We start from the raw sequence: 20471 nt of genomic DNA, 5'->3' as shown, positions 1-20471 counted from the left end.
CGACAGGCCTCACGGCTCTCCCGCCCTCCCTCCCGAGACACGAGCCGAACTGGGCGTCAGGTCGGGGAGCCGGTCGGGTTCCCGCTCGCCGCTGCCGCCGCCGCCCCCCGCAGCCACTCTCCCGCCTCTACCGCCGCGGGAGCTGCATCGTCCACTCAGCTCGGCGGTGGAACCGCCAGTCCGGGGTCACAGCCTGAGAAGCGACGCGCTGAGCCCCCCCATCACCTCCAGCCCGAGCGACCCCTCCCGGGTCCGCCCTCGCCCTGCGCAGCCGCCCGAGCCCCCAGCCCCGGGCGGCCCAGCTCCCGCATCCTAGCTCCTGCACTCTCGCAGCCGCCGCCCCCCGCCCGGAACATGGACTCCGACTCTTGCGCCGCCGCCTTCCACTCGGAGGTGAGTGAAGCTGTGCGCCCAAATCGCCCCCGACCACCCCCTCCGCGATTTTGCTCTCCTCAGGCAGCCGGACCCCCGGTCGCCCGGAGCGCCGCCCTCCCCTTCCCCCGCTTTCCCTTCGTCGGCCCCCCCTGGAGCCCAACCCCCGCCCCCTGCTCGGGCCCGCGCTCGGTTCTCCCCACCGGGCCTCGCCTCCGCGTCCTCCCCGCGCCCTTTCCCCAGGGCAGTTGTGCCTATTTCTCTCCCCGTGGCCGCCCCTCTCCGGCCTCGCGTCGCCCCGGGACCTGTCGGCGCCCCAGCCCCTCCCCACCGGCCTGCTTACTCTTTCCCCGCCCCCGGGGAAGCGGTCCGAGCCGCCGCCCGCCCGTGGCTCCGGTTGCTCTAGAGGAGTTTTAGGCCCCCCTCGAACGGGGGTCAGCTCCCGCGGCCCCCGGCTGCTCCCCGGATCCCCCGGGCCGGGTGGCCCGCGCCCCGCCCCCTGACTCCGCGCGCGGCCCAATCGGCCCCCGCCCCCTACGGCTCTCGGGGGCCAAGTCCTTCGGGGGCCCCACCCGCGGTGGGGACCCGAGTCCTGCCCCCACCCACCGTCCCCCGGCGCGCTGGCCTCCCCCTTCGGGCCTCCGCCCCCCGCCCGCGGGCTCTTCTGGCTCCGCCCCGACTCCCCCTCCTTCCGGGGATCAGCCCTCGGGGCTCCCGGCCGCCCCCCCGCGCGGTCCCCTCCCCCCAGCCGAGGCGCGTTGGGGTCGCGAGTGCGGGTCCGGCCACCGCGGGCGGGTGGGGGAGGGGAGGCGGCGCAGGAGCCCGCCGGTCTCGCTGTCGCCTCCGGGGGTTCGCAGGGCCTCCCCAGGCCTGGGACCCCCGAATCCTGCCTGGCGCCCCCTCCCACATACCCACGGGATGGGCCCCGCACCTTCCGGGGCCGAGTGTCGCGGGGGGCGGCTGCCGCGGGAGGGCGGGTGGGGGCCGCTCCGCCATCTGTTTTCGGAGGAGGCGGCCGGGCGGGCGGCGTGGGCCTGGTGGGGGCGGCGTGGAGCTCCCCCATTCCCCGCGCCGGTGCCTCCCGCGCGTCCCCGTCCCGAGGCCGCCGCCGCCCTCCACTTGGCATTCGGGTTCTTGACCCACTTCTGCTGGTTCCCCGCCGAAAGAAAAGTTGTTCGCGGGAGTTGGAGGCCGGGGTGGCGGCCCGCGGTTCCCGTGGCTCGGCAGGCTCGCCAGTGCGGGGAGCGCGGTCACCGCGGGCCTTCGCCTTCGCTCCGTGGACGGCCCTGGGGTCCAAGGGGGTGGGAGAGGAGCAGGTTTGCCTAAACCAGGTTGAGAAAACAATTTTCTAAGGCGACTGACTTTCTGAAAGGAAACCCGCGGGCTGCATGCCTACTCCTCGCGGCGGTAGAGGCGGCCCGAGACCCCTGCCCCCCATTTCCCCGCCGGCTTTTCCCCAGCAGACCGGCGGCCGGGTAACAGCACCTCGGGAAGAATGGGGGTGGGTCGGACAAGGCACTGAAAGGAACCTCAGGGAACGTGCTGGGCGAATAAACAGCAATACAGCACACTTGTTTTGCTTAGGAGCAAATAAGACCTCCATCTCTCCGTGCTTCTCTCTCAGGAGAAAATCTCTTCTTGTGATGGGTGTTTCTAGACTGAATGGGGCTGGGACCCGCGAGCAAAAACCTCCACTATTCCATTTAAATGTAGGACTAAGCTTCGCAGTAAGGTTCCTGGTTTATTGTGAGTTGAGACATTTGGGTGCCTGGCATCCCGAGTGCTGGGAGAGCGGAGGGGACCCTCTGAGCACGAGAGAGGGGTTCTCAGGTGGTGCTAGCTTGGCAGGGTCAGCCAGGAATCAGCTCCAGGGTCCAGGTCTCCGAGAACTCTGGAGAATGAGAGAATGAGTGGTTGATTATTTATTTATTTTTTTGAGGCGGAATCTTGCTTTGTCTCCCAGGCTGGAGTGCAGTGGCGTGATCTTGGCTCACTGCAACCTCCGCCTCCGGGTTCACGCGATTCTCCTGCCTCAGCCTCCTGAGTAGCTGGGACTACAGGCTCACGCCACCACGCCCAGCTAATTTTTGTATTTTTGGTAGAGACGGGGTTTCACCATGCTGATTTCGAACTCCTGACCTCGTGATCTGCCAGCCTCGGCCTCCCAAAGTGCTGGGATTACAGACGTGAACCACTGCAACCGGCGAGTGGTTGATTTTTGAATCACTTAACATCAGTTACAGCTGCTGCAGTCCATCCATACTCAGAATGTAAAATCTGTAGCAAAAAAGTCGTTTTTAGAGCTTCTCCTGATAGGCCTGTAGAGACTAATAGATAAAGTCAGAGAATGCCACATGAGCTCTAAGAAATAGTCCTTTGTACACGTTTTTATCTCCCAGCTGATTTCCCAGCATTCTTGGCATAAAATCTTAATACTCCTCTTTCTGCTTTCTGAAAATGGTGTTATTTCTTGACCTGAGCTTACCTTATCTTGTTTGTGGACCGTGTAAATCTAACGGTATTTTTTGAGTGGTTGACTACAGAAGTTCCAGCTTACTTTTGTTTCTGTGATTCTGCCTAGTAGCCTCTCCTTCAAACACATTCTCTCTTCTCTCTCGTTAATAGGAATACTCCCCCAGTTGCAAGAGGCGCAGGACTGTGGAAGACTTCAACAAATTCTGCACCTTTGTCTTGGCCTATGCTGGCTACATCCCTTATCCCAAGGAGGTAATCTGAGTTTCTGAGACCTTTCTGGATGGGTAGTCAAACCCCAGGGCCTCCACCACAAGCTTGTGGGCTTCTGACTGGTCAGTGGGTCAGTAGATTTGGAAGGGGCTGCTTGTGGTGACCTCAGTCACTAGTGTGGCAGAAATCTGTTTCTTGAGAGTTTGAATTAGCTAGGGAAATGGTTCTAAAACTCTGGCAAGAACTCTGATAGAAAATGCAGGCTTGTCTAGAAAATGGTTTAGTAAACTTCCTTTTTTTTTTTTTTGGAATGGAATCTTGACTCTGTCGCCCAGGCTGGAGTGCAGTGGCATAAACTCCACCCTCGGGCTCAAGGGATTCCTCTGCCTCAGCCTCCTCAGTAGCTGGGATGACAGGTGTGCGCCACCGCGCCCAGCTAATTCTTTTTTGTATTTTAGTAGAGACAGGCTTTCACCTTGTTGGCCAGACTGGTCTCGAACTCCTGACCTCAGGTGATCTGCCTGCCTCAGCCTCCCAGAGTGCTGAGATTACAGGTGTGAGCTACTACCCAGCCAGTTTAGTAAACTTTGAAAGTTTATTTACAAATAAAGTATGTGATATCTGCTGGCTCTTTTTGTTAGTTTGTTTGAAATGGAGTTCAGCTCTGCCGCCCAGTCTGGAGTGCCATGGTGCAATTGTGACTCACTGCAACCTCCGCCTCCTGGGTTCAAGTGATTCTCCTGTCTCAGCCTCACAAGTAGCTGGGTGTGCCATCACGCCCAGCTAGTTTTTGTATTTGTACTAGAGACGGGGTTTAACTGTGTTGTCCAGGCTGGTCTCGAACTCCTGACCTCATGATGCCCGCCTCGGCCTCCCAAAAGTGCTGGGATTACAAGCGTGAGCCACTGCACCTGGCCGTCTGCTTGCTCTTAATAAGGGTCTGTAGTTACTGACTGTTGACCGTGCCTGGACACTATTCTTGGCCTTTGTAATGCTATGAGGTAGGTGCTATTTTTTTATCTCCAGTTTATAAGATGAGGAAACTGAGGCATAGAGAGGGAAAACTTTGCCTTAGGTCACCCCCTAATTAGTGGTGGAGCTTGGGGTTCAACCAGATGGCTGGACTCGGTGCACGTGCTGTCTGTCTCTCAGCTCCCTGGCTGCCCAAAATGCGTATTATTGTCTTCAGGGGCTCATGGCTACAACTTGATGTAGATGAAGGAGGTTTTTTTTTGTTTTTTTTGCTTGCTGGGAAAAGGGCAGGACTGGAGGAGAGCTGCTGTGGTGCTCAAACTTCAGGCCTCTTTCATATTCTGTTATTAAGCTCAAAATTGAAGAATCCAGCTTTTTTTTTTTTTTTTTTTGAGACAAGTCTTGCTCTGTTGCCCAGGCTCAAGTGCAGTGGCATGATCTTGGCCCACTGCAACCTCTTTCTGCTGCACTGAAGTGATCCTCCCACCTCAGCCTTCCAAGTAGCTGGGACTACAGGCCTACCACCATGCCCACCTAATTTTTGTAGTTTTAGTAGATACAGGGTTTCGCCATGTTGACCAGGTTGGTCTCAAACTCCTGGCCTCAAGTGAGCCACCGTGTTTGGCCATCATTTTATTTTTTTTGTAGAGACAAGGTCTCACTGTGTTGCCGAGGCTGGACGCGAGGTAGTGATCCTCCTGCCTTGGCCTCCCAGAGTGTTGGATTTACAGGCACGAGCCACTGTGCCCAGCTGCATTCAGTACGTTTCTAGCAGGCAAACTGCTAGCATAGGTGGCTAATGCCTACTTTCTTTTTTTCTTTTTCTTTTTTTTTTTTTGAGACGGAGTCTTGCTCTGTGGCTCAGGCTGGAGTGCAGTGGTGTGATCTCAGCTCACTGCAACCTCTGTTTCCTGGGTTCAAGCAATTCTCCCTGCCTCAGCCTCCCAAGTAGCTGGGATTACAGGCGTCCGCCATCATGCCCAGCTAATTTTTTTTGTATTTTTAGTAGAGAGGGGGTTTCACCATGTTGGCCAGGCTGGTCTCGATCTCCCGACCTCAGGTGATCCACCCGCCTCAGCCTCCCAAAGTGCTGGGATTACAGGTGTGGGCCACCACACCCAGCCTAATGCCTGTTTTCTAACAAGGAGAACGTTGCCACTGTTTGCAGATGATACACTTGTGATCTGAAGGAACCATAGAGTTTACTTCACTGCTTTGGGGCAGTAATTACCTACTGGATTTTGCAATATTTTGGAATGTCTAGTTTTTTAAGAGTGTCAGGAAATTCTCAAAACTAATTTAAATTTACTTAATACATCTTTTGGAAGGGCAAATGGAAGGAGAGGTTTTACAACCAGGGAGTGATTAGCAGATAGGAGTGGGCGTCCACAGCACTCCCTCCCACAGACACCTGTTGCACATGGATTAATTTCCTGTCTCTAAGATGGGGCTGAGGGTTCGGCAGGGAGTTTCTCTCCTTGTGGCATCACATTAAATTCATGGCACTGTGGTTTTTGTTTTTTTGGTTTTTTTTTTTTTTGACACGGAATCTCACTCTATTACCCAGGCTGGAGTGCACTGGCACAATCTTGGCTTACTGTAGCATTCGCCTCCCGGGTTCAAGTGATTCTCCTGCCTCAGCCTCCCAAGTAGCTGGGACTACAGGTGCCCACCACCACACCCAGCTAATTTTTGTATTTTCAGTAGAGATGGGCTTTCACTATGTTGGCCACGTTGGTCTTGAACTCCTAGTCTCAGGTGATCCGCCTGCCTTGGCCTCCCAAAGTGCTGGGATTACAGGTGTGAACCACCGCGCCGGGCCAGAACTCGTGGTACTGTTGCTTCAAGTGTGATGCTGATGGGTAGAGAAGCTCAAAGTTGTGCGGACGTCTCTGGAGGTCTGACCTGGCTGGGTGGCTGGGGATGCTCTGGTCTGGGCTGGATCTTGTCACCAGTAACTGGAATCCACCACCTTTATCTTTTTAGGAACTCCCTTTAAGGAGCAGCCCCAGCCCTGCCAATAGCACTGCTGGTACCATTGACAGCGACGGCTGGGATGCGGGTTTCTCAGACATTGCGTCCTCAGTGCCCTTGCCAGTCTCTGACCGCTGCTTTAGCCACCTGCAGCCCACTCTCTTGCAGCGAGCCAAGCCCAGTAACTTCCTGCTGGACAGAAAGAAAACGGACAAGCTGAAGAAGAAGAAGAAGAGGAAGCGCAGAGACAGCGATGCGCCTGGGAAGGAGGGGTACAGGGGTGGCTTGCTGAAGCTGGAAGCCACTGACCCCTATGTGGAGACCCCTACGAGTCCCACCTTGCAGGATATCCCCCAGGCTCCCAGTGACCCCTGCTCGGGCTGGGACTCCGATACTCCCTCCAGTGGATCTTGTGCCACTGTGTCACCTGATCAGGTCAAAGAAATAAAAACTGAAGGCAAACGGACTATCGTCCGGCAGGGAAAGCAGGTGGTGTTCCGAGACGAGGACAGCACTGGCAATGATGAAGACATCATGGTGGACTCAGGTGAGTGGTCTCTGAAGGATGATGACCCTTGCTGGCTGGTGGTTAGAGGAGAGGTTATTTTATTAAGTGGTCATCTCTCTGGGGCAGAGGGTCTGGTTCCTTCTGTAGAGTGTGACAGCCCCAGTGTCCAAGGAGGAGAAGAGCTGCAGGAATGTGGATATGGAGATGTTTAGGAAGGGGTTGATTGCCGCTAGAGACAGCTGAGATTCCAAGACCTCAGAACATAAAAAGGATATAGTTCTAAGGAAGCATCCAAGTAAACATCCAGGCTGGGCGCGGTGGCTCCACCAGTAATGCCAGCACTTTGGGAGGCCAAGGCGGGTGGATTGCTTGAGCTCAGGAGTTGGAGACCAGCTTGGGCAGCATGGCAAAGCCCTGTCACTGCAAAAATACAAAAAACGGCTGGGCGCGGTGGCTCACGCCTGTAATCCCAGCACTTTGGGAGGCCGAGGCGGGCACATCACTAGGTCAGGAGTTCGAGAGCAGCCTGACCAACATGGTGAAACCCCGACTCTACTAAAAATAAAAATAAAAAATAAAAAAAATTAGGCGCTGTGGTGGTGCGTGCCTGTAATCCCAGCTACTCAGGAGGTTGAGGCAGGAAAATCACTTGAACCCAGGAAGTGGAGGTTGCAGTGAGCCAAGATCGCGCCATTGCACTCCAGCCTGGGTAACAGCAAAACTCCGTCTCGAGAAAAAAAGAAAAACAATAGTTAGCCTAGTGTGGTGGTGTGTCCCTGTAGTCCCAGCTACTTGGGAGGCTGAGGTGGGAGGATGGCTTGAGTGCAGGAGTTTGAGGCTGCAATGAGGTGTGATGGCACCACTGCACTCCAGCCAGGGTGACAGAGTGAGACCCTGTCTCAGAAAAAAAAAAAAAAGTAAGCATCTCCTGGGTAATACCTGGTTCCCACACATTTTGGAGCCCCTTGTGCCTTTTCAGAGAGAACTGTCAGCTTCGAGTGGCAATTGGAAGTGTTGTCGTCCGTTGAGTAGGGGGTTTCGTAGAAACCCAGCTGATGGCGAGGAACGGCGGGAATTTGTCTTCCCTCCTTAAGAGTGCCTTTCCTTCCAGATGACGATTCCTGGGACCTCGTGACCTGCTTCTGCATGAAGCCATTTGCCGGCCGCCCCATGATCGAGTGTAATGAGTGCCACACCTGGATTCACCTGTCCTGTGCGAAAATCCGGAAATCCAATGTTCCGGAAGTGTTTGTCTGCCAAAAGTGCCGGGACTCCAAGTTTGACATCCGCCGTTCCAACCGCTCGCGGACGGGCTCCCGGAAGCTGTTCCTGGACTGACTGCTGGCTGGCGAGGAGGCTGCGAGCGTGGAATCGGAAGCGACGGTGTGCTTTTTTGCCCTTCTCTTAGTTGAGCACAGAACTCTCAGCTCTGGTGCGGGCAGATCCCTGCCATTTAGGTGCCTAAGCAAAAGGACAGGCTGTCCGAGGTAGAAACTGTACATAGCCGGTGACCGAATGCAACCTTTGCCGGCCAGCGATGCTGCCAGAGCTGCGTTCCCTGCAGTGGAGGTGGACTGGACACCCACGTGCAGCGGGTTTGGCGCGTTTGAAAATGAGGGTCCATGGTAGCTGTGCATTTTGCTATCTTCGCTAAGAGATTCCCGCTGATTGGGCTCAGTGCCAGCTGTTACTCTGCTTCCACTGTGTTGGGGAGAGGTGTTCGGTTTCCCCGGCCTGTTAATGAACAGCCATACGTGTAAGCTTTTTCTTGCGTGTTAAGTCTTTTACCAAAAGTGTCTGTACAGCAACCATCCAAGTTGCCCCTACTTAGTGGCTTGCCCTCTGCCGGCCTCAGCAGCTGCCTGACAGGCTGGGGGAGGCACTGGCGGGAGGCCTCGGGCTCCCCTCAAAGGGCGCTGGGGTGGCGGGTCAGCTCGTGGTTCTTAGGTTTCCTTCTGTTTGTTAAAAGGGACAATGTGGCCACTTCTCTGTGGAAAGGGGCTTGGTTGGGGGGTTGAGGTGGCCCGTGTTCATAACTCAGTTTCCTGTTTTGCACGATGTAAAAAACCCTGTCTTTTTGCACGGTACAGCCAAAAGTATTGGCTGATTTCTTGCTGAGCGCCCTCTTAGTTGGTGTGTGAGGTCTTGGTGGGGCCCAGGCCAGCTGTTTGCGAGTGTGGGGACTCGTAGGTTCTGTCCTCGTCTCTTCCTTTCACCTCATTCTGGTAGCAGCATAAAGGTTAGGCAATCACTGGGACCCGCATGGTGTTCCTCTAAATGATAGGGTGAAGGAGAGTTAGGCGGGAGGCCTCTTCCGTTGGGTGATTCTCGTGTGCCCTTTAGACAGGCTGGCCTGCCGGTTCCACAGGGCAAGGTTAGGACTTGAGTCCTTTTTTTCTGTTTGGAGTTGGTGAGTGAGTGATAGGGTAACATGGGCCTTCAGGATGACCCCTTGGAACTGTGCCGAGTTCCTTAGATGTCAGCTGGGATCCTGGACCCGGGAGGCCCCTGTGAGGGCCAGCTCTGGAGAAACCTGGGAGTTGATGCCGGAGGCTGTGAAAGAACTCTGCTCGAGGGCGGGGTAGCCCTGGAACACTGGTGGTTCTGGGGCTGGAAGGGAGAGGGGCTCCGGCTTTCTCTGAAAAGAACACTGCTCTTCAGCAGTTCAATACTTGTTCTCAAAACATTTTCTAATTGATTGGTAGGTTTTCATAAGCATTGTTTCTTTAAGGCATGGAAAGGGAAGAATACTCAAGCGAGTCATGTTTGTTTTCAGCGGGATGGGCCCGTGTTCTCTCTGCTGGGGGCTTCCCCTTCATGTGGCACCTTTGTGCCAGGCCACCAGGCAGACTCTTCCCACCTTCCCCCACTGAAGCACCAAGGGGCTTGAACCGTAATTTGGCTAATCAGAGGCATTTTTTTGTCCTAGTATCTTTCACACTTGTCCAACCGTCTTAAAGTTCTGTTGCTCGTATTAACATGAAACTAGAGAGAAATAGTTTCTGAAGCCAGTTTATTGTGAAGATCTCCAAGGGGGAGGTTCTGTAGAGAAAAATAGTAAGCTGGTTTAGAAACTACCTTCTCTCCAGACACTTGTCTGGTTCTGACCAGGGCAAACAGCCAGGATGCATTGGAGAGGAATTTGCCAAAGATCTGCCCTGAGATAATGCCTGTCCAGTGTCTTCACCATACGAATAACCAAAGCTCCAAAGTGGTTTTCTTCTTTTTTTAAAAAAAATTCCACAAGCTTTTCAAGGTGCATTTAAGAATCCACGTGACTTTAGAGTGGAACTGCTGGCCCTGGCAACTATCCTGTGTGCTAGAAGGTTCGATGCCTCTGGAATGCATGTGCTACTCATCTCCATTTTGTTTCCTTGATTGCATTTTTGTTCTTTTAGCAGATCTGTCCCTGTGGGTGGTGTCTAAGAAGTCGGACACCTTGGTTTTTGTGTTAGATTGAGCTGGGCAGCTGCAATCAGCTTCTTTATATGCAAATTAGGCATGACCCATCTGGGGCTCCTGGTTGGTGGCTAATGAAGTGAGGGGAGGGAGGGATGTCACCCCAAAAGTAGGCCCTCCCGTCAGCCTTGGCCAGGCCAGACACTTCACATCGTTTACATGGTTCTGTGTAATTTTAAAGTTTATGTGTATAAAGCGAAGCTGTTTCTGTGAAACTGTATATTTTGTAAATAAATATATTGCTACTTTGAGGTTCATGATTCAAGGCTCAGGCAATTGTGTTGTGGGCTGAAGGACAGTTGTGTTACTTCTACTCACTACCTCCCCAAACCATGATTACATCAAGTCTCTGGGAAGGCAGCCTCTCAGTGTGCACTTTAGCAGGATAGAAAATGTCCACAGAGTTAATGTACCTTGCTGGTGAATTCCTCAGAAACAAACCACAGGATGAGTAGATGTGAATGGTTCTTGCAGTTTCTTCATCAGATTGTGGATTAGCTCAAGCCGCAGTGAGTGGTTAGCCTACTCTTGACTGATTTTTTTTTTTTTTTTTTTGAGACAGAGTTTTGCTCTTCTCACCCAGGCTGTGAAGTGCAGTGATGCGATCTTGGCTCATTGCAACTTCCGCCTCCTGGGTTCAAGCGATTCTCCTGCCTCAGCCTCCTGAGTAGCTGGAATTACAGGCATGTGCCACCATGCGTGGCTAATTTTTGTATTTTTAGTAGAGATGGGGTTTCACCACGTCGGCCAGCCTGGCCTTGAACTCCTGATCTCAGGTGATCGCCTGCCTCGGCCTCCCAAAGTGCTGGGATTACAGGCGTGAGCCACTGCGCCTGACCAATTTTTTTTTTTTCCTTCTCACAAGATGATGCCTTCCCTATGGCCTGCTTTGAGAAAGCTGCAGCCTCCTCGGAGTTTCTGCAAGGCCTGAGCTGGAATCTCCCTCCCCCTCGGTTGCCCTTTTTGCCTCTTCACGTTTGGGGGTTCCCAGTGACCAAACTTAAGGCAGTGAGCTGTCTGGCCTCTGAACTGACACCACCAGTGAGTGGCCAACTAGTACCACCTCCAGTGACGTCAGAGGAGTCCAGACCTATTCACACCTCAAAGCCCTAAAAACACTGACGGGTTGGCCTTTGGTTTCCAGTTGTCCAAGGCTGTGAGTGGCTTTGAGTCCTGGTTGGGTGCTCAAAGCAAGGAGGTGAAAGGCGACGGGCACTGGCGAATGGGGTAAGACTTGCACAGGCCCAAGGCTAGGAGTTGGGGTTTCGGGGCTGAGTTGCGGCCTGGAGCACCCCTTGACGTGGCGCCCCGGGTCCCGTCCGACCCAGGGGAGACGCGGGTGGCTGGGATGGCGGGATGGCGGGATGGCGGGATGAGCGCGCCCTGGAGCCGTGCCAGGCCAGTCACCACCTCCCGGCGGCCCCGCCCCTCCCCGCAGGTCCCTCCCCTCCCCGCAGGCCCCGCCGCCGCCATCTTTGTTGGGGGCAGCCGGGCCTGGCTCGAGATGCCGAAGTCGTGCGCGGCCCGGCAGTGCTGCAACCGCTACAGCAGCCGCAGGAAGCAGCTCACCTTCCACCGGTAAGAGGCGGGGACCTGGGGTCGCGGGAGGCTCAGACCCGGGGCCCACGAACCGACTCCGAGGCCTTGGCACGCCGGGCGGGAGCACCCAGGAGGCCCGAGGGCGTGCGGTCCAGGGACAGGCCGAGCTCCTGGGCCCAGAGGGGCTGGCGCCGCCTCGCCCGCCGTGGTGATGCGGGGAGGGGCGGACGGAGGGTCAGCGGCGCACCTGGCGGAGCTGGGGCCGGGACACGCCCGGAGCAGAGCAGGTGTCTGCTGAGAGGACGAGCGGGCCGCGGCCGGGGTTTGCTGTGCCCTGGCCCCTACAGCCCCCGTCGCGCGCCGCCCTGAAGGGAGCGCGGCACCTGGGCGGTGCAGTGGAGGAGTGGACCCCCCAAGGGGCGTCCAGGCAGTGGGAAGGGACTTTGCAGGGTCGCGGGAGGATGCTGGAGGCTTTGGAGTCTGCTGCTGCACTCCCCTGGCCCGGGCCGGGAGCAATCGCCCTTGGTCAAAGTTGCGCTTTCTCCAAGGTCCAGCCACGGCACCATTTCTCTACCCACTTTGGGCACATCTTCGAAGGGCGGCTTGTGCTCATCGCTCGCATTCCCTCTGCTCCCATTGCACTGTTTTGTGATAAATGCTTTGCTTGAAGTATACATAACGTACATACAGAAAAATGCACAAATAAGTACACAGCCCGGCGAGTTTTCCCCAGGTGAATGCCACAGAACTGAAACGTTACCGGCTGGGCTCGGTGGCTCAAGCCTGTCATCCTAGCAGTTTGGGAGGCCGAGGCGGGAGGATCACTTGAACCTGGAAGTTTGAGATCAGCCTGGGCAACAGAATGAGAGACCCTGTCTCTGCAAATAATTTTTACAAATTAGCCAGGCAAGGTGGTGTGCCCCTGTAGTCCCAGGTGCTCGGGAGGGTGAAGTAGGAGGATTGCTTGAACCCAGGTTCGAGGCTGCAGTGAGCTATAATCTTGCCACTGCCCTCCAGCCTGGGTGACAGAGCGATACCTCATCTCAAAATAAGAAATAAAACATCACTAACCCCGAGAAGACCCCCCCACCTGGACCCCCTCCCAGGCCCGCCTCCTCTCTCCTGCCCAAGGAGAACCCTATCCTGCCCTCTGTCAGAGTGGATTGCAGTTCATTAGCTTTCATTGCCACATTGAATGCAAGTACCAGAATTTACTGATTTGTTCTACCATGGAAGGGCATTTGGGTGGCCCCATTTTTTGGATGACAAATACATTGTTCTGGAGGCCGGGCATGGTGGCTCATGCCTGTAATCCCACCACTTTGGGAGGCCGAGATGGGTGGATCACCTGAGGTCAGGAGTTCGAGACCAGCCTGGCCAACATGGTGAAACCCCGTCTCTACTAAAAATACAAAAATTACCCGAGTGCGCACCTGAAATCCCAGCTACTCAGGAGGCTGAGGCAGGAGAATCGCTTGACCCTGGGAGGTGTAGGTTGCAGTGAGCCGAGATCGTGCCACTGCACTCCAGCCTGGGCGACAGAGCGAGACTCCGTCTCAAAAAACAAAACAAAAAAACATTGTTTTGGCCGGTTTTGGTGGGACTTGTTGTGGTGCATCTATCTGTTTTGCCTCTGGCAGGTATGTACCTGGGGATGGAGTTGCCGTACCTTCTCTCTTGAAGCCGTTCCTTCCATTCCCATGAGAGCTCTGTCACATCACTAGTGAGCCTTGTGATGTTAATTGACTTTGTGGCATTTCACACAACTGACCCCTGAGCCTGGGTCACTTTTCTCGCATGGCGTCTGGTACGCTTCTTGGCCAGAAGTGGTATCTCTTCTCAGTCTCCTTTGCTGGGTCCTCCTTATTTCCAGCATTAAGTGTTGGAGCCCTGGGGTGTGGGCCATGGCCCAGGGGTGGCTTCTAGCCGTACTTGCTCCCCAGGGGCCCGTCTCACCCAGGCTTATCGGTTCCGCGGGGTTGGCCTCCACACTGACGTCTCCAGATGCATGTGGCTGTCTGTCACCCCAGCACATGGAAAGCCTAAAAAGCACCTCAAATTGAACTCCTGAGATACAAAACCAACTTCTCTTTTTGGAGACAGACTCTCAATTTGTTGCCTAGGTGGAGTGCAGTGGTGCAGTCTCGGCTCACTGCAGCCTCTGCCTCCCTGGTTCAGGTGATTCTTGTGCCTCAGCCTCCCAAGTAGCTGGGATAACAGGAGTGTGCCACTATGCTGGGCTAATTTTTGCATCTTTAATAGAGATGGGGTTTCACCATGTTGGCTGGGCTGGTCTCGAACTCCTGAGTTGAGGCAGTCGGCCTGCCTTGGCCTCCCAAAGTGCTGGGATTACAGGCATGAGCCACCATGCTCATCCACTACAAAACAAACTTCTGATCCCTTTAACCTGCCCTCCTGTAACTTCTTTTATCTCAAACATGAAAATCCTTCCTTCTCAATGTTACCATCTACAGGCAAACCTTACTGCATGACTTTCAAAATACATCCAAATCTGCCCTCTCAGTACCACTTCCTGCCAACACCTGGTCCCACAGCAACCAGGGTGGACTCAGGTTCCATCTCACCTCTGCCTAGAGCCTCCAGGGACTCCCCAACTGCTCAGGGCTCTGTGTCATGCAGTCCCCACTCCCTCTCGCTGTCTCAGCTGGACCTGTGTCAGTGGCCGCTCCTGCTGCCCGTTCTGAAGCCCGCATCACTCGCGCTCCCACTTCCTGTGGTCTGTGCTCAAACATCACCCCTTCAGCTGCCTTTCCTGACCACCCCAGGGCTTCCCTCTGTCCGTTCTCTGGAGCAACTGTCATCCCTGGAAGACACTGTCCACATGTGTATGGCTTGTCAGCTGTGCCCCTGCTCCAGAGTATCAGCTCCTTGGGGGCGAGGACTGTCTCATTACCCCCGTTCTCCAGCACGAAGAACAGGGCCTGGCTCATGGCAGGCTCCTGGCAAATGTAGCATTGGAAACAGCTCACTTGGGCTCTCTGGCCATGCTCGTGGTCTCGGGTTTCTTGTTAAGAATGCTTTAACAGCTGTGACAGAAGCTTCCAGAAATTAGATGTGATGTAACAAAGCGAGAGGACTGAATGTCCGCAGCTGTCCAGGGAAATACTCTGTGGTGATGTGAGAATTCTGAATGACTCTGAGGCGCTGGGTCCAGCTTTGCTGGGCCTCACATCCCCTGCCTCTGCCCTTAGGTTTCCGTTCAGCCGCCCGGAGCTGCTGAAGGAGTGGGTGCTGAACATTGGCCGGGCCAACTTCCAGCCCAAGCAGCACACCGTCATCTGCTCTGAGCACTTCCGGCCAGAGTGCTTCAGCGCCTTTGGAAACCGCAAGAACCTGAAGCACAACGCCGTGCCCACGGTGTTCGCCTTTCAGGACCCCACACAGGTAGGAGGGCTCTGCGCCTTCTGTCCGGTCACATCCAGCCCGCACTGTTTACCAGCAGCTGGGGGCAGTGGGGGTGGCGGCATGTGCGGGTAAAGCCAAGGCCAAGAACTACAGTGACAACAACACTGTTGCACCTCCGGGGTCCACAGCCCTGTGGCCCTGCTGGCCATGACCTCGGCTTTAAGGGAAGTCATACATTAAAGCCACTTTAAAAATGAATCATTTTATGGCTGGATGTGGTGGCTCATGTCTGTAATCCCAGCACTTTGGGAGGCAGGGGTGGGTGGATCACCTGAGGTCAGGAATTCGAGACCAGCCCGGCCAACATGTTGAAATCCCATTTCTAGGCCAGGCGCGGTGGCTCAAGCCTGTAATCCCAGCATTTTGGGAGGCCGAGGCGGGCGGATCATGAGGTCAGGAGATCAAGACCATCCTGACTAACACGGTGAAACCCCGTCTCTACTAAAAATAAAAAAAATTAGCCGGGCATGGTTGTGGGCGCCTGTAGTCCCAGCTACTTGGGAGGCTGAGGCAGGAGAATGGCGTGAACCCGGGAGGCGGAGCTCGCAGTGAGCTGAGATCCGGCCACTGCACTCTAGCCTGGGCGACTGAGTGAGACTCCGCCTCAAAAAAAAAAAAAAAAAAAGGCCGGGTGCGGTGGCTCACGCCTGTAATCCTAGCACTTTGGGAGGCCGAGACAGGCAGATCACGAGGTCAGGAGATCGAGACCATCCTGACTAACACGGTGAAACCCTGTCTCTGCTAAAAATACAAAAATTAGCCGGGCGCCGTGGCGGGTGCCTGTAGTCCCAGCTACTCGGGAGGCTGAGGCAGGAGAATGGTGTGAACCCGGGAGGCGGAGCTTGCAGTGAGTGGAGATCGCGCCACCGCACTCCAGCCTGGGCGACAGAGCGAGACTCCGTCTCAAAAAAAAAAAAAGAAATCCCGTTTCTACTAAAAATACAAAAATTAGCTGGGTGTGGTGGCAGGTGCCTGTAATCCCAGTTACTCGGGAGGCTGAGGCAGGAGAATCGCTTAAACCGGGAGGCAGAGGTTGCCTTGGTGGAGGTGAGGTGTGTGGGCCTGGCGCTGGGGTGGGCTCACAAAGAGTTGGATGCTGAAGCCTTGAGATCGGATTCTTGGCCACAGGAGCACCCACCTGGAGTGGGCAGGCAGAGCAGTGGCAGGACAGGCCACAGGCCAGCAGCTCCCTGTGCTGGTGGGTTTATCGGGAGAGGAAAGGGATCGTGAGTGAAGAGTGGAGCCGATGGGAAGAGCAAGGTGGCCACGGAGCAAACACACCCAGAGTGGCTGCCTAGGAGCCCTGCCCCATCTGTCCTCCCCAGCGCCCTTCCCAGATGGCCTCATGCACTCTGCCTCAACCTCTTCGGGTCGGCCGTCCCTTCCTTCAGGAAGCCCTCCTGGACCCTCAGACCCCAGCTAGCCTCCAACCCCTTCCTGCCCCTCGGTCTTCCTGTCCCCTGTGGCCCCTGCTGTCCTTCCTGTTTCCCTCACTGGTTTTGTCTTCTCCCTGGAACAGAGTCTCCATGAGGGCAGGGGCTGCTTTCCCTGCTTCAGGCCCCAAACCCAGGACGCTGCCTGGCACAGCACAGGTGCTTAGGGGGTGTGTCCATAGATGAGCACTTTCATTACTTTCATGTATTTGTGGTAACATCTGTCCTGGAAAGATGATACTTGAGCCACTGGAAGTGGGGGACGTTTGTCATTGTAGCCCTCAGTGCTTCCAGTGCCAGGTTGGTGGGGAGAAGCTGGCTACGGCCCCTGCCAGCTGTGCCTTGTGGGCCCTGCACCCGGCTGGCCTGGGGGCTGCAGGTTCTGTATCAGTGGCACCTCGAGTGGTGAGCTGGGCTTCTGCCGCGTGCTGGCGGTCGTGGGGCCGCGTGCCAGGCCCTGGGGTGACGCATAGGAAGTAGGTCTACAGGGACCTATTCAGGGCACTCTGACCATGATTTAGGGACATCTTTGGAGAAAGAGAAGCACACCAAGTGAGCAGTGTGAACTGGGTTGAGCTTCAGGTCCGTTTCATTTAGCAACCGTTCATTGATTGTGGCACGCAGTGGGCCAAGCAGCAGGGACAACCATGATGCCCGAGGCCTGCCCTGAGCTCTGAGGGTTCTTGGGGTCTGCATCCACTCTGTGTGTCTCTTGTAGCAGGTGAGGGAGAACACAGACCCTGCCAGTGAGAGAGGAAATGCCAGCTCTTCTCAGAAAGAAAAGGTGAGTGCACCGGACCAGGCACTTGAACGTTTAAATTATGCTGTGGGTTGAGACAGGGAGGCGGGATTTTCCCAGCAAGGCCGGCCTGCAGGGCTGTCGCCTTTCCTCATATGCCAGTTTGGATTCCATGTTTTTCTGGAGGGAAGGCCCAAGCCTCTCAGCTTCCTTCTTTTCAATATAAAAGAATCTCAGTTGCTAGTAAGGATGGTGCCTGATTCCCTTTTTTTTTTTTTTTTTTTTGTGAGAGTCTCGCTGTGTCACCCAGTCTGGAGTGCAGTGGGGTGATCTCGGCACACTGCAACCTCCCAGGTTCAAGTGATTCTCCTGCCTCAGCCTCCCGAGTAGCTGGGATTACAGATGCCTGCTACCACGCCAAATAAATACAAAAATTTAGCTGGACATGGTGGTGGGCGCCTGTAATCTCAGCTACTCTGGAGAAAAATCACTTGAACCTGGGGGTGGAGGTTGCGGTGAGCCGAGATCGCATCACTTCACTCCAGCCTGGGCGAAAGTGTGGAACTCCATTCCAAGGGAAAAAAAAAAAAGTTGGCTGGGTGTGGTAGCATGTGCCTGTAGTCCCAGCTACTCAGGAGGCTGAGGCAGAATTGGTTGAACTCAGGAGGCGGAGGTTGCAGTGAGCCAGGATCATGCCACTGCACTCCAGCCTGGGTGACAGCTAGATTCCGTTTCAAAAAAAAAAATTTAGCCGGTCATGGTAGTGGGTGCCTGTTTAATTCCAGCTACTCAGAAGGCTGAGGCATGAGAATTGCCTGAACCCTGGGGGCGGAGGTTGCAGTGAACTGAGATCGCACCACTGCACTCCAGCCTGGGTCACAGAGCGAGACTGTCTCCAAAAAAAAAAAAAAAAAAAAAAATTCAGTTCCAGGGTGTGTGCTAGGAAGAAGCCTGCAGTTTGTCGAGGGGCACAGACCCTGGAGCTGGTCCCTGGCTGTTGCCACTCCCCCAGAGGGACAGGTAGTAGCTGCGGGAGGGCCCTGCATCTACAGGGCTATAGTGCCTGACTCCGTGCTGCTGTTCCCAGGTCCTCCCTGAGGTGGGGGCCGGAGAGGACAGCCCTGGGAGAAAGATGGACACTGCGCTTGAAGAGCTTCAGTTGCCCCCAAATGCCGAAGGCCCCCTAAAACAGGTAAGACTGAGTGCAAAGGTGGCCTGTGCTTGGACCCAGGATGACTTGCTCCAAACAAAATGGAAACCAGTGAACGCCCGCCATGAGACCCGTGTGGCCGGGTGTGCAGCCTGCGTTTCAGAGCTCCCCAAATTCTCCACCATGGTATGGGCACATCTGGATTTTGGGAGACCAGTCAGGAGCGTCCGGCCGCCTGGGGGTTGTGCTGGGTGCGTGTCTGGTGGCCTGCTTACCCTGGCCCGCCTTCCTGCTGGTGATGCAGCTCTCAGCTCTCACTCCCCTGTCCTCAGGTCTCGCCATGGAGGCCGCAAGCAACAGAGGCTGTTGGCCGGCCGGCCGGCCCTGCGGGCCTGAGAAGGCCCCCGTCCAAGCAGCCATCTGATCACAGCTATGCCCTTTTGGACTTAGATTCCCTGAAGAAAAAACTCTTCCTCACTCTGAAGGAAAATGAAAAGCTCCGGAAGCGCTTGCAGGCCCAGAGGCTGGTGATGCAAAGGATGTCCAGCCGCCTCCGTGCCTGCAAAGGGCACAGGGGACTCCAGGCCAGACTTGGGCCGGAGCAGCAGAGCTGAGCCCCACAGGCTCCAGACGCAGAGGCGGCAGTGGCACCAGGGCCAGCAGGGCTTTGGCGCTCTGGCTGTGGACATCTTTGTCTGCTGTAGACACTGAGAAAGTTGGTCGTGAGGCCTGCCAGGCGGGGGATTGAGACAGTAGCCAAGCTCCCCAGCGAGAGCCCCGATGCCGTCTGGGGGACGTTTAGAGGCATGGCACCGAGTGCACGTCTATGAGCATGACGAGCTTATCCTCCCACGGGAACGGCAGTCCAGGCCGAGGCTGATTCTGGACGCTGTCCTTTCAGCACACGCAGAGCGAGGGTTGTTGGAAGCCCCAGTGTGGGAGATGTTCCTCAGGGAGGAAGCCATGTGACGGGCCCCGCTCTGTGGCCGATGTGTGGTCCCCTCCTCCATCAGCCTGGACAGCAGCTCAGGGTTCTAAGGCGTGACTCCTGTCCCGGCCTGGGGTGAGCGGGCAGTGTAATAAAGTGTCTTTCTCTCTGGTGTCGCTCCCATCATTTTCTTTAGTGCCGTGATTCCTTTTGCTAAGAAGACTGACTTCCATGGCTGGGTGCGGTGGCTCACGCCTGTAATCCCAGCACTTTGAGAGGCCGAGGTGGGGAGATCACTTGAAGTCAGGAGTTTGAGACCAGCCTGGCCAACATGGTGAAACCCCATGTCTACTAAAAAGACAAAAATTAGCCGGGCATGGTGGCACACACCTGTAGTCCCAGCTACTTGGGAGGCTGAGGCAGGAAGATCAGTTGAACCTGGGAGGCAGGGTTTGCAGGAAGCTGAGATCACTCCACTGCACTCCAGTACTGTCACTGGGTGACAGAGCGAGACTCCATCTGATAAAAAAAAAAAAAAAAAGACTTGCCTATTTTGTCTAATTTATAGCTTTAGTGAATTAAAGAAAATAAAAGTTCTGGCCTGATTTCCTAACTCGGGGTCTATTTCTCAGGCAATGTTTAATGTAGAAAATGGAACCCCAGCTTCACGTGAAGCCCTGTGGTTGAGTGAGGAGTGAAGTATGAGGAGGAAGCCTCTGGGGAAGGGGTTCCCTCCCTCCTGAAAATGAACACATGATAAACAGAAGAGCACCAGCCTCTGCTTTCAGGAAAGGTTTATTGTGGTGAGTGCCTTCTGTACAGTCGACTGCAAATGAAACGCAGAGGAAGGTGCCCAGAAGCGCCTGTGGCAGAGGCGCACGGGAAGCCCGGGGCCCAGGCTCATGCAACATGATGCTCACCGCGGCTTGGGCCATGGGGCCGTCAGAGAAACCTTTTTAAAAAATGGAGATGAATATTACAGAACTGGACAACCTGAACTGCTTTTCAAAACCAGAAGAAGGAGGTTCTTAGCCGTTACTCAGACACCAGTGCTGGGGAGGGAGGCCTGACTTTAGCAACAGCTGCGGGTGGGCTGGAGGCCGGCGTAGCTTGGGGCCCCAGCGCCAGCTGTCTCGGCCACTGCCTGTGCAGCGCTTGCTCCAAGGGGTCAGCAAAAGCGACTGATGGCTGCCACTTCCAGGACCCACGAGACAGGCCTCAGGTAACTTTACTGCAGCCAAAGCCCAGGCTGGAAGGGGTCCTGGCTCTGCCGCATTCTGCATCCC

General features: G+C 55.4%; 2 protein-coding genes across 6 annotated transcripts; both read left to right on the top strand.

Moving 5' to 3' along the window:
- Positions 1 to 10230, top strand: PHF13 (PHD finger protein 13). Of its 2 annotated transcripts, none has more exons than XM_030941688.1 (4): positions 1 to 393; positions 2998 to 3099; positions 6016 to 6550; positions 7623 to 10230. In XM_030941688.1, the coding sequence occupies exons 1-4, from the start codon at positions 355 to 357 to the stop codon at positions 7847 to 7849; spliced, it is 903 nt and encodes a 300-aa protein (XP_030797548.1). In that variant the 5' UTR covers positions 1 to 354; the 3' UTR covers positions 7850 to 10230. The 2 variants fall into 2 exon arrangements, with proteins under 2 accessions (XP_030797548.1, XP_010355720.1); XM_010357418.2 differs by lacking the exon at positions 1 to 393 and adding an exon at positions 1363 to 1847.
- An 877-nt stretch (positions 10231 to 11107) lies between these two features.
- Positions 11108 to 19372, top strand: THAP3 (THAP domain containing 3). 4 transcript variants are annotated; one of them, XM_010357390.2, is made up of 6 exons: positions 11108 to 11197; positions 11409 to 11548; positions 14722 to 14914; positions 17087 to 17152; positions 18195 to 18299; positions 18590 to 19351. In XM_010357390.2, exons 2-6 carry the CDS (start codon positions 11475 to 11477, stop codon positions 18869 to 18871), a joined length of 720 nt encoding a protein of 239 aa, XP_010355692.2. In that variant the 5' UTR covers positions 11108 to 11197; positions 11409 to 11474; the 3' UTR covers positions 18872 to 19351. The 4 variants fall into 4 exon arrangements, with proteins under 4 accessions (XP_010355692.2, XP_010355693.2, XP_010355689.2 ...); XM_010357391.2 differs by lacking the exon at positions 11108 to 11197 and having other exon boundaries at positions 17090 to 17152; positions 18590 to 19372; XM_010357387.2 differs by lacking the exon at positions 11108 to 11197 and having other exon boundaries at positions 17090 to 17152; positions 18195 to 19351.
- Positions 19373 to 20471: the final 1099 nt, after the last annotated feature.

The sequence above is a fragment of the Rhinopithecus roxellana genome, chromosome 12 (genome assembly GCF_007565055.1).
Source record: "Rhinopithecus roxellana isolate Shanxi Qingling chromosome 12, ASM756505v1, whole genome shotgun sequence".
Lineage (NCBI taxonomy): Eukaryota > Metazoa > Chordata > Mammalia > Primates > Cercopithecidae > Rhinopithecus > Rhinopithecus roxellana.
Note: the sequence above shows the minus strand (reverse complement) of the source record. Positions and strands in the feature narration are given on the sequence as shown.